This window comes from Oratosquilla oratoria, chromosome 11, assembly GCF_046742065.1.
Source record: "Oratosquilla oratoria isolate Oo_2021 chromosome 11, ASM4674206v1, whole genome shotgun sequence".
Classification (NCBI taxonomy): domain Eukaryota; kingdom Metazoa; phylum Arthropoda; class Malacostraca; order Stomatopoda; family Squillidae; genus Oratosquilla; species Oratosquilla oratoria.
In genome coordinates, this window is record NC_134787.1 from 40,180,939 (window position 1) to 40,193,874 (window position 12,936).

General features: G+C 41.6%; 1 protein-coding gene across 1 annotated transcript in view; it reads right to left on the reverse strand.

Annotated features, from left to right (window-relative positions):
• Positions 1-82: 82 nt before the first annotated feature.
• The window catches only part of PolA1 (DNA polymerase alpha catalytic subunit), a gene marked incomplete at its 5' end in the record, with an annotated part of 75,067 nt that continues 62,213 nt past the window's right edge, over positions 83-12,936 (reverse strand). The window contains 4 exon segments of the mRNA XM_076192657.1: positions 83-626; positions 1,596-1,683; positions 6,150-6,266; positions 9,258-9,389. Coding sequence (XP_076048772.1) covers positions 490-626; positions 1,596-1,683; positions 6,150-6,266; positions 9,258-9,389 — 474 coding nt within the window.

Consider the following 12,936-nt stretch of genomic DNA (forward strand, 5'->3'; position numbering starts at 1 on the left):
CTGAACAAAAATATATATGGCTTAAAACTGTGCAATTATGGTAATACTCTTATTATGAAATTGGGGTAATAATATATATTCACAGCTTGAAATAAATTTATTTACACACAAAAATCATTATAGTCTTTAAATGGTGTACTTTTTTTTTTTTTTTTATATATAATTCTCACATCAATAGTTTTGTACTTATAACTTCACCCTAATTCTAGCTTTGTTAAACAAGTTCATAAATGAAAATAAAAGCATATTTCATATAATATCCCTGACATTGTAACCACCCAATGTTACTAATGCTAAAAAAAGTAATCTTTATTCATTGCTAAAATCCCTATTTCAAATTCTGTTGTGTAGTAATAAATATTGACATCCTGGAAGGTACAACTCTTCTAAAAATTCTACTAAATTCTATTGTTATACCTTACACTATTTACAAGATTGACTATTGTTTAATACAAAACTCTATGTATGGATAAAACAGAATATTTACCATTAATTTTCAGGCTTTGCAAACATTCCTGCAAAAAGCTTTGATAGATTCACTTCTGCATATGCATTAAGTTTTAGAATCTTCTGAACTTCCATGTGGACAACATTATATGCTTTTCTTAAAGTATCATTCCGGATCCCTGCAAAGCAATAATCAAGATAAAGTCAAATAAAACTCAATTACTAATACTGTACCTTAGGTTAACCATATTGTTAGTTTGTAACAGTCTGTCACAGAAATGGGGGCAGCATCCACCTTGGTGGGAAACTTAAGGGAAGGCCCGAGGGCCAATGGTATTCTCTTCTGCCACAAAACCAATGTTTCACCTTCATCCAGAAGGGTACTTTGTGTATGTGCTATGAAGGTGTTGGATGGGCTTTCTTTGTGTGTACTGTCTGAATAAAGCATAAAGGGAGTCCCAAAAGGTTGTAAATACACCTGCATATGAAGACTTACTACCAGCATTCATTTTTGTATGAACCTCAGGATTTTGACTCTAACCCCATCAGTATGGTGATAAAGATTACAAATTTTGTTCTGGTTCTTATCAATTTTATTCTCTTGAAGGAGGATGAGTGATTTGATCAACTCAATCTGGATGAAAACACATCAAACAGATTTTTAATTTGACACAAGAAAAGCCAAACTGTTGGAGAGTGTGGTGTAGGAAAAATGTTAATACTTTTGAGAATAAAATACTTTTACACCATCCTAGACTTCACACCACTCTTTCTCCAAAGATCTTTATTCATCTGAGGGGGAACCACCATACATGACAGACCATATTCCTGACCAAGTATAACCAAATACACACATTGCCTTTTGTCTTTAACTTTTGGGCATTATTACATAAAAAAAAAACTGAAAGATGTTTCATAAACACTAGTATAATGATAAAATTATATCTAAAGATGAACAACAATAAAAGTAACTCAAGGATTATTATCAACATATTCTGCATTATCTGGAAGAAAGTTTCTACAAAGGATATAGTTAGGACACTGGCCTTATTTATGAACTAGTTCCATAATCCTTAATAAATCCTTATAATAATCATTTAAGTACTGTCGATATTATTCCTAATATGAAAACAACACACTGAACTTACTTTCATCTCTGTACTTGGTGCAAGCTTTGGTAAAGTCAAACATGTGGTCATAGAAACAAAGCTGCTTGTATAGCTGTGAATCAGTGTACTGAAATAAAAATTACTATAAGTGCTACTGGGCTATGGATATAGATGTATATATATAGCTATAGAGATAGATGGATACTATAATACTTAAAATTATTAAATCTAAAAAAACATAGTTTGGAAAATTGTATCAACCCTAAAAAAATCTATCTTGATTTACCTTGTCTAATGATTTGAGTTTGGAAAAAATGAGAGAAGAAAGATTGGTAAAAGGTGTGGAAGGCAGAGGTGGAAGGAGTGAACACAAGGGGGTGACCAAAAATGAGATGGATGAATGGGGTAAAAGAGGTGTTCGGAAAGAGGGGAATGTCTGTTGAGGAAGGAAGGGAGAAGGCAGGAGATAGGTATGAGTGGAGAATGGTTGTGTATGGATACTACTATGTTGCATGGGAGGGGTGGGGGATTTGAGGGTAGGGGGAGTATGTGTGAATGATATTTTGATGTAGCCCAAAGGGATTTCTCCTGTCTTCTGTTTTTCTGCATGAGGGGATGGAGAGGGGTGTAGCCGATTAAATGAAGTGGCCTTGCTGTGGATGTACTGTGTCTTGTTACATTGCTTCAGACCCAGGGCAGTGGGCGAGCCACAGGGATGACCTGTCATCCAGAAAACAAGATAAAATGGCAGGAGGGGGATAAATGGGAGTGGAGTATGTGGGGATGACATGTGTGGGAGTGGATTTTATGCCTTTATTTTTGGCTACCTCCCTTGTAAGGGGGGGGGGGAGCTGTTCGTATATGCATCTTGTTTAACCAAAAGACATACATACATATACCAAGGCTTTTTCCCCCCTTACAAGGAAGGTGGCCAAAAAGGAAAAGGCATAAAATCATTTCCACCCATTCCATCCCTGAATACACTCCACACCCCTCCACCCTCCCTCTTATCTTAGCACCTCCTGGATGACGGGGGTCATCCCTGCACCTTGTCCACTGCCCTGGGTCAGAAGCAGTGTCACAAGACACAGCACATCCACAGCAAGGCCGCTTCATTAAATCGGCGACCCCCCTCTCCATCCCCCCATGCATAAAAGGAGAAGACGGGGAGAAATCGCTTTGGGCTGCGTCAAATTTTCCTCACACATACTACCTCACCCCCCATCCATTCCACCTCATGCATCACAACATCATCCATATACAACCATTCTCCTTTCACCCCTGTCTTCTGTCCTCTCCCGTCCTTCCTCAACAGACATTCCCCTCTTCCCCAAAGCCCCCTTCACCTCATCCATCCATCTCATCCTAGGACGTCCCTTCATGTTTACTCCCTTCCCATCTGCCTTCCATACCTCTTTTACTAGTCTTTCTTCACTCATTCTTTCCATGTGTCCAAACCATCCTAATACTCTTTCATCAACCCTATCTCCCAACTCCCTTTCCACCCTTGTTCTCCTCTTCACCTCCTCATTTCTCACTCTATCTAGCCTAGTAACACCCATCATACTTCTCAGACACCTCATCTCAAACACATTCAAACTCCTTCTCTCTTCCTCTCTTATGTTCCATGTTTCTGCCCCATACAGTGCTGTTGGCACAATCACTCCTTCATAGTCTCCTCTTAGCATCCATTCCCAAATGTCTATTCCTCATTACACTCTTCAATCCACCAAGGCATTTACTCGCTTCTCTCAATCTACATTCTACCTCCACCTTTTCCTGCCACATTTGCACCCAAGTATCTAAAACTATCCACTTCCTCCAGTCGCTCTCCCTTAATGCTCACTTCCAGTCTACTCCCACTTTCAGCCCTTGTACATTTCATCACCTTACTTTTACCCACATTTATCTTTAGCTTTCTTCTATCACATACTCTCCCAAACTCTGTCACCAACTTCCTCAATCCCTTCTCCGATTCTGCCACAAGCGCAGTGTCGTCAGCAAACAACAGCTGGCTCACCTCCCACTTTTCTCCATTTTCTTTAACCATCTCCAATCCCTGACTCGCTAACCTTGCATTTACCTCTCGCACCACCCCATCCATGTATAAGCCGAACACCCAGGGCGACATAATGCATCCTTGACGAAGTCCCACCTTTACCTCGAACCACTCACTCTCTCCATTTCTAATCCTGACACAAGCTCTACTACTCTTATAAAAACTCTTGACAGCTCCTAGAAGCTTTCCTCCTATCCCATATATCTGCATGACCTCCCACAGTGCCTTTCTGTCTACCCTATCATAAGCCTTTTCCAGATCCATAAAAGCCCAAAAAACATCATTCCCCTTTCCTATAGCTTTCTCACATATTTGTCTTTCCACAAAGATCTGATCTACACAACCTTTACCTGTCCTAAATCCACACTGTTCCTCACCAATTACTCCCTCTCTTCCTCTTCTAATCCTCTCAATCAAGATCCTCCCATAAGCATTCCCAACTACACTTAACAAGCTAATCCCTCTGAAACTACTACATTCACACTTATCCCCTTTTCCCTTGTAAAGTGGAACTATACAGGCACTCCTCCAGTCCTCTGGCACTCTACCCTCTCCCCAGCAAACATTAAATAACCTCACCAATCAGTCCACCATCACTGTACCTCCTTTCTTTAGACATTCTGCATGGCATCCGTCCAGACCAGGTGCCTTACCTGCTTTCATCATCTTAACAACTGCCTTCACTTCATCCTTCCTTATTTCTCCTCCATTTTCCTCACTCATCACGGTCATTTTCTTAGCATTTCCCACTGCAACTATCTTTCCCTCCCTATCCTCCTTCACATTTAGCAACTCCCTAAAATATTCTGCCCATCTTCCCCTTACTGTCTTCTCTTCCATTATCATCTCTCCATCTGCACCTTTTACCTTTTCTTCTCTACTTGATTCGCCTCCTCCTCCTCTCTTAATTTCTTTCCAAAACATCTTTTTATTACTTTCAAAATTTTCTGTCATACTCTTACCCCACTTCACATCTGCTCTCCTTTTTGCCTCCTTTACCTTTTGCTTTACTTCTCTTTTCTTTTCTTTGTATCTCTCATATGACTCCCTCGTCCTATTTTGTAACCCATCTGTGAAAGCTCGCTTCTTCTCTTCTACAACCTTCTTTGTTTCCTCATCCCACCATTCACTACCCTTCCTTCTATTTCCTCCTGTCCTTCTTGTTCCACACACCATCCTTGCACACTTTGTGACTCCCTCCTTGAACCATCCCCATTCCTCCTCCACATCTAGTTCTACTCTATCCTTCACTCCCTCCCACTCCTCTTTCAGCTTCTTCTTGTACTCTTTTTCCTTTTCATTTAAAGAGTTCACTCTAAGCACCTCCCTTACCTTTTGTCCCTTTCCTCTTTCTCCATCTATCCTCCACTCTCAACTTACCTTCCACTAAAAAATGATCTGATATTCCCCCAACCTCTCCCCTTACAACATGTACATCCTTAACTCTTCCTATCATAATCCTATTTACCATTACATAATCCATCAATGCTCTATCTACCACCCTTCCATCCACCACCCTCTCCCATGTGTACTTATGCTTGACTTTCTTCTGAAACACTGTATTTGCTATCATCAACTCTCTAGACACATTTCCACCATCAACTCTCCACTACGATTCTTTCCTGGAACTCCACATTTCCCAACCACTCCATCAATTGGACCATTTCCTACCCTAGCATTAAGGTCTCCCAGTACTATTACATTGACATTTCTCCCGAAATCCTCTATGCACTCATTTAAATCTATCCAAAAAGCCTCCCTTTCTTCTACACTCTTCTCACTGCCAGGCCCATATGCACTTACAAAGACCCACATCTCCTTTCCCAGTTTCACCTTCATCCACATTATCCTTGAGGAAACCTCCTTCCACTACACTATACGTTTACCTATCTCTTTACTTACTAGAATAGCCACCCCTTCTCTCCCTCGCCCTCTCTTCACTCCTGATAACCTCCCACTTACACTCCCAAACTTACACTCACCCTTCCCTTTAAACTTAGTTTCACTCAAAGCCAACACATCCATCTTTCTTCTCACAAACATACTACCTATCCCTTCCCTTTTACTCTCATCTGTACCACATCCACGCACATTAAAAGACCCAAACCTTAGGGTGCTGGTCGGAAAACTCCCAGACCCTCTTATGCCTTTACTTTTTCGTTTAGGAATGTCCCCTGTAGGGCTACAAGGAGAAGGATGCCTAGTCCCAATCCCCAAAAGACATAATTTGAAAATGACAATGTGGGACTAAGCAATTCAACCATAGACAGGAATAAAAATCACAAAGAATCTAAACCAATCAAATGATTACTCAACCTCCAACAATAATGACATTTTCTCAGATTTAAACTCTGGTTAATGCTAGTCAATTTATTCAGAGTGTAATTGATTAGCCTTTTTATCAACATTCTTCAGAGACTTTCTTGGTTAATATTATATTTTATCATCTGCCTGAAACAACATCAATTTAAGTAAAGGGGTTGAGTAAAAATGATTATATCTTAAATCAACTTTGACAGGTTACAGTGTATTACCTCTCTGTAAAGAAATCCTTTTTCACACACATTACAGATGGGGTAACCTCTTGAAAAGCATAGAGGAACTCGAGTTAGGCGATTGCTACAGCCAGGATCATCACAAATAATCCATCCCTGAAAAATTACATGTAACACCATTATTATATATACATACAATACATACATATACCAAGGCTTTTTCCCCCTTTCAAGGAAGGTAGCCAAAAAGAAAAAGGCATAAAATAATTCCCACCCATTCCATTCCTAAATACATTCTACTCCCCTCCACCCTCCCTCTTATCTTAGCACCTCCTGGATGACGGGTCATCCCTGCACCTTGTCCACTGCCCTGGGTCAGAGGCAGTGTTGCATGTCACAGCACATCCACAGCAAGGCTGCTTCATAAAATCGGCGACCCCCCTCTCTGTCCCCCCATGCATAAAAGGAGAAGATGGGGAGTAATCCCTTTGGGCTACATCAAATTTTGCTCACACATACTACCTCACCCCCCATCCCTCCACCCATTCTACCTCATGCATCACAACATCATCCAAATACAACCATTCTCCTTTCACCCATCTTCAGTCCTCTCCCGTCCTTCCTCAACAGACATTCCCCTCTTCCCCAAAGCCCCCCTTCACCCCATCCATCCATCTCATCCTAGAACATCCCCTCATGTTCACACCCTCCACATCTGCCTTCCATACCTCTTTTACTAGTCTTTCTTCACTCATTCTTTCCATGTGTCCAAACCATCCTAATACTCTTTCATCAACCCTATCTCCCAACTCCCTTTCCACCCTTGTTCTCCTCACCTCCTCATTTCTCACTCTATCTAGCCTAGTAACCCCTATCATACTTCTCAGACACCTCATCTCATACACATTCACACTCCTTCTCTCTTCCTCTTTTATGTTCCATGTTTCTGCCCCATACAGTGCTGCTGGCACAATCACTCCTTCATACAGTCTCCTCTTAGTATCCATTCCCAAATATCTATTCCTCATTACACTTTTTAATCCACCAAGGCATTTACTTGCTTCTCTCAATCTACATTCTACCTCCATCCCCACTCGACCTTTTTCCTGCCACATTTGCACCCAAATATCTAAAACAATCCACTTCCTCCAGTCGCTCTCCCTTAATGCTCACTTCCAGTCTGCTACCACTTTCACCCTTTGTACATCTCATATACATGTATTTTTTATACATATATACATATACCAAGGCTTTTTTCCCCCCTTACCAGGGGGGTAGCCAAAAAGGACAAGGCACAAAAACATTCCCACCCATTTCATCCCCGAAAACACTCCACACCCCTCCACCCTCCCTCCCATCTTAGCACCTCCTAGATGTATTTTTTATAATAATAATAAAATAATTATATATGGAATCAAAATAAGGAAGAACTGATGGAGATCAGAGAAAGGGGGATAGAGAGAATCAAGCAACAATAAATTATGGATTACAATTAGGTAGGTAGGTACAGTGATGGTGGACTGGCTGGTGAGGTTGTTTAATGTTTGTCTAAAAGAAGGTAGAGTGCTAGAGGACTGGAGGAGTGCCACTTTACAAGGGAAAAGGGGACAATGTGAGTGTAGTAGTTTCAGAGGGATCAGTTTGTTGAATGTAGTTGAGAAGGTTTATGGGAGGGTTTTGATTGAGGAGATTATGAGAGGAACAAAGGGAGTAATTGGTGAGGAACAGTGTGGGTTTAGGACAGGTAGGGGTTGTGTGGATCAAATTTTTGTGGTACGACAGATATGTGAGAAAGCTTTAGCAATGGATAAGGATGTTTTTTGGGCCTTTATGAATTTGGAAAATGCTTATGATAGGGTAGACAAGAAGGCACTGTGGGAGGTATTGCGCAGATATACGGGATAGGAAAGCTGTTAACCTCTTCCATACGGTGCCGCATACGTAGGCGGCATGAGGAGCAAGTGGATACGCGAGGCTGCCATATCGGCGTCTTGATTATATTTATTGTAGTTGCCCCTGCGTAATGACATACTCTCTAAACTGTCTTCATCACATTTTCTATGGTTATCAAAATTCACGGGTGGAAGAGAGAACGATTGATATAAGCGGTGACTATATTTTATGATGCGAGTATTATTACGACACATCGTACGTCTGGCAGATAATGCTGCCTGCGAGATTTTGGCCCGTACTGAAGAGGTTAAGAGTTCTTATTAGAGTAGTAGAGCCTGTGTTAGAATTGTAAATGGAGAATGCAAGTGGTTTGAGGGGTGGGACTTCACCAGGGGTGTGTTATGTTGCCATGGCTGTTCAATGTGTATATGGATGGCATGGTGCAGGAGGCTAATACAAGGATAATGGGCTGGATTGGAGATGGTTAAAGAAAATGGAGAAAAATGGGAGATAAGCCAGTTGTTTGCTGATGACACTGAGCTTGTAGCAGGACTAGAGGGATTAAGGATGTTAATAACAGTATTTACCTAGTTGTATCTTACAGGAAGGGGAGCTATGCTGTTAAAGAGCATTACGGACAGGCCAGGCTGCCACTCATTTGTCAATTCAATGTAACCATTTGCTCATCTGTAATAATAGTGCAATAACTTATGTTTCGCATGCAAAAAATATATATACTTTTGGAAAGTCCAAACCCCCATGACTTCTGAAATTTAGGACTTTTACTATATATGGATGATGCTGTGATGTACAGTAAGCAGTGGGCAGAAGGGGTTAAGGAGTGGTTATGTGTGAATGCAACCTAAAGGAATTTCTCCCCTTCTCTTTTTCTATATGAGGGGATGGAGAGGGGGGTTGCCAATTAAGTGAACCAGCCTTGCTGTGGATGTGCTGTGTCTTGCTGCATTGCTTCTGACCCAAAGCAATGAGCAAGAAGCAGGGATGACCCATAATCCAGGAGGAGCCAAGAAAAGAGGGAGGGAGGGAGGGAGGGGTGGTGAATAGGAGTAGAGTGGGTGGGGATGAAATGGGTGAGAGTGGAATTATGTCTCTTGACTTTGGCTACCTCCCCTGTAAGAGAGAAAAAGCCCTTGGTATATGTATGTACAATTAGGTGGACGTGTACTTGACTCACATATATATTACAGCTATGAGAATCTGTTAACATTTTGACTATATGAACTCAATACTTACCTCATAATATTTGTTGATATGTTTTTGGATTTCCATGTGCAATTTATTGATGACAGGCGTCAGTTTAGTGTAAATTGTAAAGTTGCACTTAGGGTTGGGGCACCTGTCCAGCACCACCTCCCTCTGGGTCCCCTACAATAAAACACAAAAGTTGAAAAAGAAAACTAGAAAAAGAAACATAAAAATAATATGTGTACATATACAAAAAGGCTTTTTCCCCACATGAGGAGGTTAGTTAAGCCAAAGCAACCCATCCTTTCTCACCCATGCAAAATCTTTTTTGTTGCCCTTTCCAACCTAACACCTCATGGATGAAGCATTATTCCTGTCCCCTAATACAGAGCATGGGTCAAGAGGCAATGCAGCAAGATACAACCTCCACATCAAGGCCCAACAGTTGGAGATAATCTATCTTCACTGCTTCATTTTATGGGAACTACTCTCACCCCTTCAACCACCTCAGATAATCATGGAGCAAAGAAGAACATCTCTTGGGCTGAAGCCATTCCTCGCCAATTTAGAACCAATTTCCATTCATTACCATCTTCTGTTTACTCTCTTACTTGACTGAGAGACATCTTGCATCCAAAGCCCCCTTTCACCCCATCTATCCACCCCATTCAGAATCTGCCCCTAAAGTTCCCTCATTCACTTCTGCTTTCCACATTCTTTTGCTTGTATTCCTTCACTTTTTCTTTCCATATGCCCAGACCATCTTGATTTTCTCTGATCAATCCAATCTGCCAACTTTCTTTTCAGCCCTGCTCTTTGCCTCATCTCCACATTTCTCACTCCATCCATCCTTGTAGCCCCCACCATGGTTCATAAACATGCTCCTTTCTGCTTCCTTCAAATTCTATGTCTCTGCTCCATGTAGTGCAATGGACAATCACTCTCTCGGTCTCCTCTTTGTATTCATCTCTAGCTACCTATTTATGACACTTTTCATTTCCCTTAAGATATTTACTCACTTCCTTTATTCCTCAGTTCACCTCCACCTCTATTACTCTTGCAAAAACTCTTGACAGCTCTTAAAAGCTTTCCTCCTATCCCATAATTCTGCAATACCTCCCACAGTGCCTTCCTGTCTACCCAGTCATAAGTCTTTTCCAGATCCATAAAAGGCCAAAACACATCCTTATCTTTTCCTATAGCTTTCTCACATATCTGTCTTACCACAAAAATCTCATCTACACAACCTCTACCTGTCTTAAACCCACAATGTTCCTCACCAATTACTCCCTCTTCCTCTCCTAATCCTCTCAACCGAGACCCTCCCATAAGCCTTCCCAACTACACTTAACAAGCTGATCCCTCTGAAACTACTACATTCACACTTGTCCCCTTTTCCCTTGTAAAGTGGAACTATACAGGCACTCCTCAACTATTCTCCCTTATCTTACACAATTCCCTGTCTGGGGTATTGACTGCATGTTAATATGGCTAAGTTGCATGCAGCTCATACTTTAGGATCTATATGGGGCACCCTCACAGACCAGAGCAACATTAATTTTGTCTGTGATACAGGAAATCTCTGCTCATTGAGAAATAATGATCTTTTATTATACTGCAGTTGTCCCCCCACCCCTTGTTACTGTTCTGTACCATTTCTCTGAATATTCATTTCCTTTCTTTGCCTATCCCTGTCACCAATCTTCCACTTTAGTCATATGAGGTGACAAAAAAACAGGATGCAGATAGGACTAGGCATCCTTCTCCCTGTAGCCCCAAAGGGGACATTCCTAAAAAAAGTAAAGGCATAAGAGGGTCTAGGAGTTTTCCAACCACTACCCTAAGTAAAAGTAGTTATATATTTTATTCCCTGTGGTGGGGGAAAAGAATACTGCCACCAAGTATTTCCACTTGGATCGTAAGAGGCAAGAAGAAAGGGACGGGGAGTGGGACTAGGCATCCTTCTCCTTGTAGCCCCACAGGGGACATTCCTAAACGAAAAAGTAAAGGCATAAGAGGGTCTGGGAGTTTTCGGAACAGCACCCTAAGGTTTGGGTCTTTTAATGTGCGTGGATGTGGTACAGATGAGAGTAAAAGGGAAGAGATAGGTAGTATGTTTGTGAGAAGAAAGATGAATGTGTTGGCTTTGAGTGAAACAAAGTTGAAAGGGAAGGGTGAGTGTAAGTTTGGGAGTGTAAGTGGGAGGTTATCAGGAGTGAAGAGAGGGCGAGGGAGGGAAGGGGTGGCTATTCTAGTAAGTGAAGAGATAGGTAAACGTGTAGTGGAGTGGAAGGAGGTTTCCTCAAGGATAATGTGGATGAAGGTGAAACTGGGAAAGGAGATGTGGGTCTTTGTAAGTGCATATGGGCCTGGCAGTGAGAAGAGTGGAGAGGAAAGGGAGGCCTTTTGGATAGATTTAAATGAGTGCATAGAGGATTTGGGAAGAAATGTCAATGTAATAGTACTGGGAGACCTTAATGCTAGGGTAGGAAATGGTCCAATTGATGGAGTGGTTGGGAAATGTGGAGTTCCAGGAAAGAATCGTAGTGGAGAGTTGATGGTGGAAATGTGCCTAGAAAGAGAGTTGATGATAGCAAATATAGTGTTTCAGAAGAAAGTCAAGCATAAGTACACATGGGAGAGGGTGGTGGATGGAAGGGTGGTAGATAGAGCGTTGATGGATTATGTAGTGGTAAATAGAACTATGATAGGAAGAGTTAAGTATGTACATGGGCTAAGGGGAGAGGGTGGGGGAATATCAGATCATTTTTTGGTGGAAGGTAAGTTGAGAGTGGAGGATAGATGGAGAAAGAGGAAAAGGACAAAAGGTAGGGAGGTGCTTAGAGTGAACTCTTTACATGAAAAGGAAAAGGAGTACAAGAAGAAGCTGAAAGAGGAGTGGGAGGGAGTGAAGGATAGAGTAGAGCTAGGTGTGGAGGAGGAATGGGGATGGTTCAAGGAGGGAGTCACAAAGTGTGCAAGGATGGTGTGTGGAACAAGAAGGACAGGAGGAAATAGAAGGAAGGGTAGTGAATGGTGGGATGAGGAAACAAAGAAGGTTGTAGAAGAGAAGAAGCGAGCTTTCACAGATGGGTTACAAAATAGGATGATGGAGTCATATGAGAGGTACAAAGAAAAGAAAAGAGAAGTAAAGCAAAAGGTAAAGGAGGCAAAGAGGAGAGCAGATGTGAAGTGGGGTAAGAGTATGACAGAAAATTTTGAAAGTAATAAAAAGATGTTTTGGAAAGAAATTAAGAGAGGAAGAGGAGGCGAATCAAGTAGAGAAGAAAAGGTAAAAGGTGCAGATGGAGAGATGATAATGGATGAGAAGGCAGTAAGGGGAAGATGGGCAGAATATTTTAGGGAGTTGCTACATGTGAAGGAGGATAGGAAGGGAAAGATAGTTGCAGTGGGAAATGCTAAGAAAATGACCGTGATGAGTGAGGAAAATGGAGGAGAAATAAGGAAGGATGAAGTGAAGGCAGTTGTTAAGATGATGAAAGCAGGTAAGGCACCTGGTCTGGATGGATGCCATGCAGAATGTCTAAAGAAAGGAGGTACAGTGATGGTGAACTGATTGGTGAGGTTATTTAATGTTTGCTGGAGAGAGGGTAGAGTGCCGGAGGACTGGAGGAGTGCCTGTATAGTTCCACTTTACAAGGGAAAAGGGGATAAGTGTGAATGTAGTAGTTTCAGAGGGATTAGCTTGTTAAGTGTAGTTGGGAAG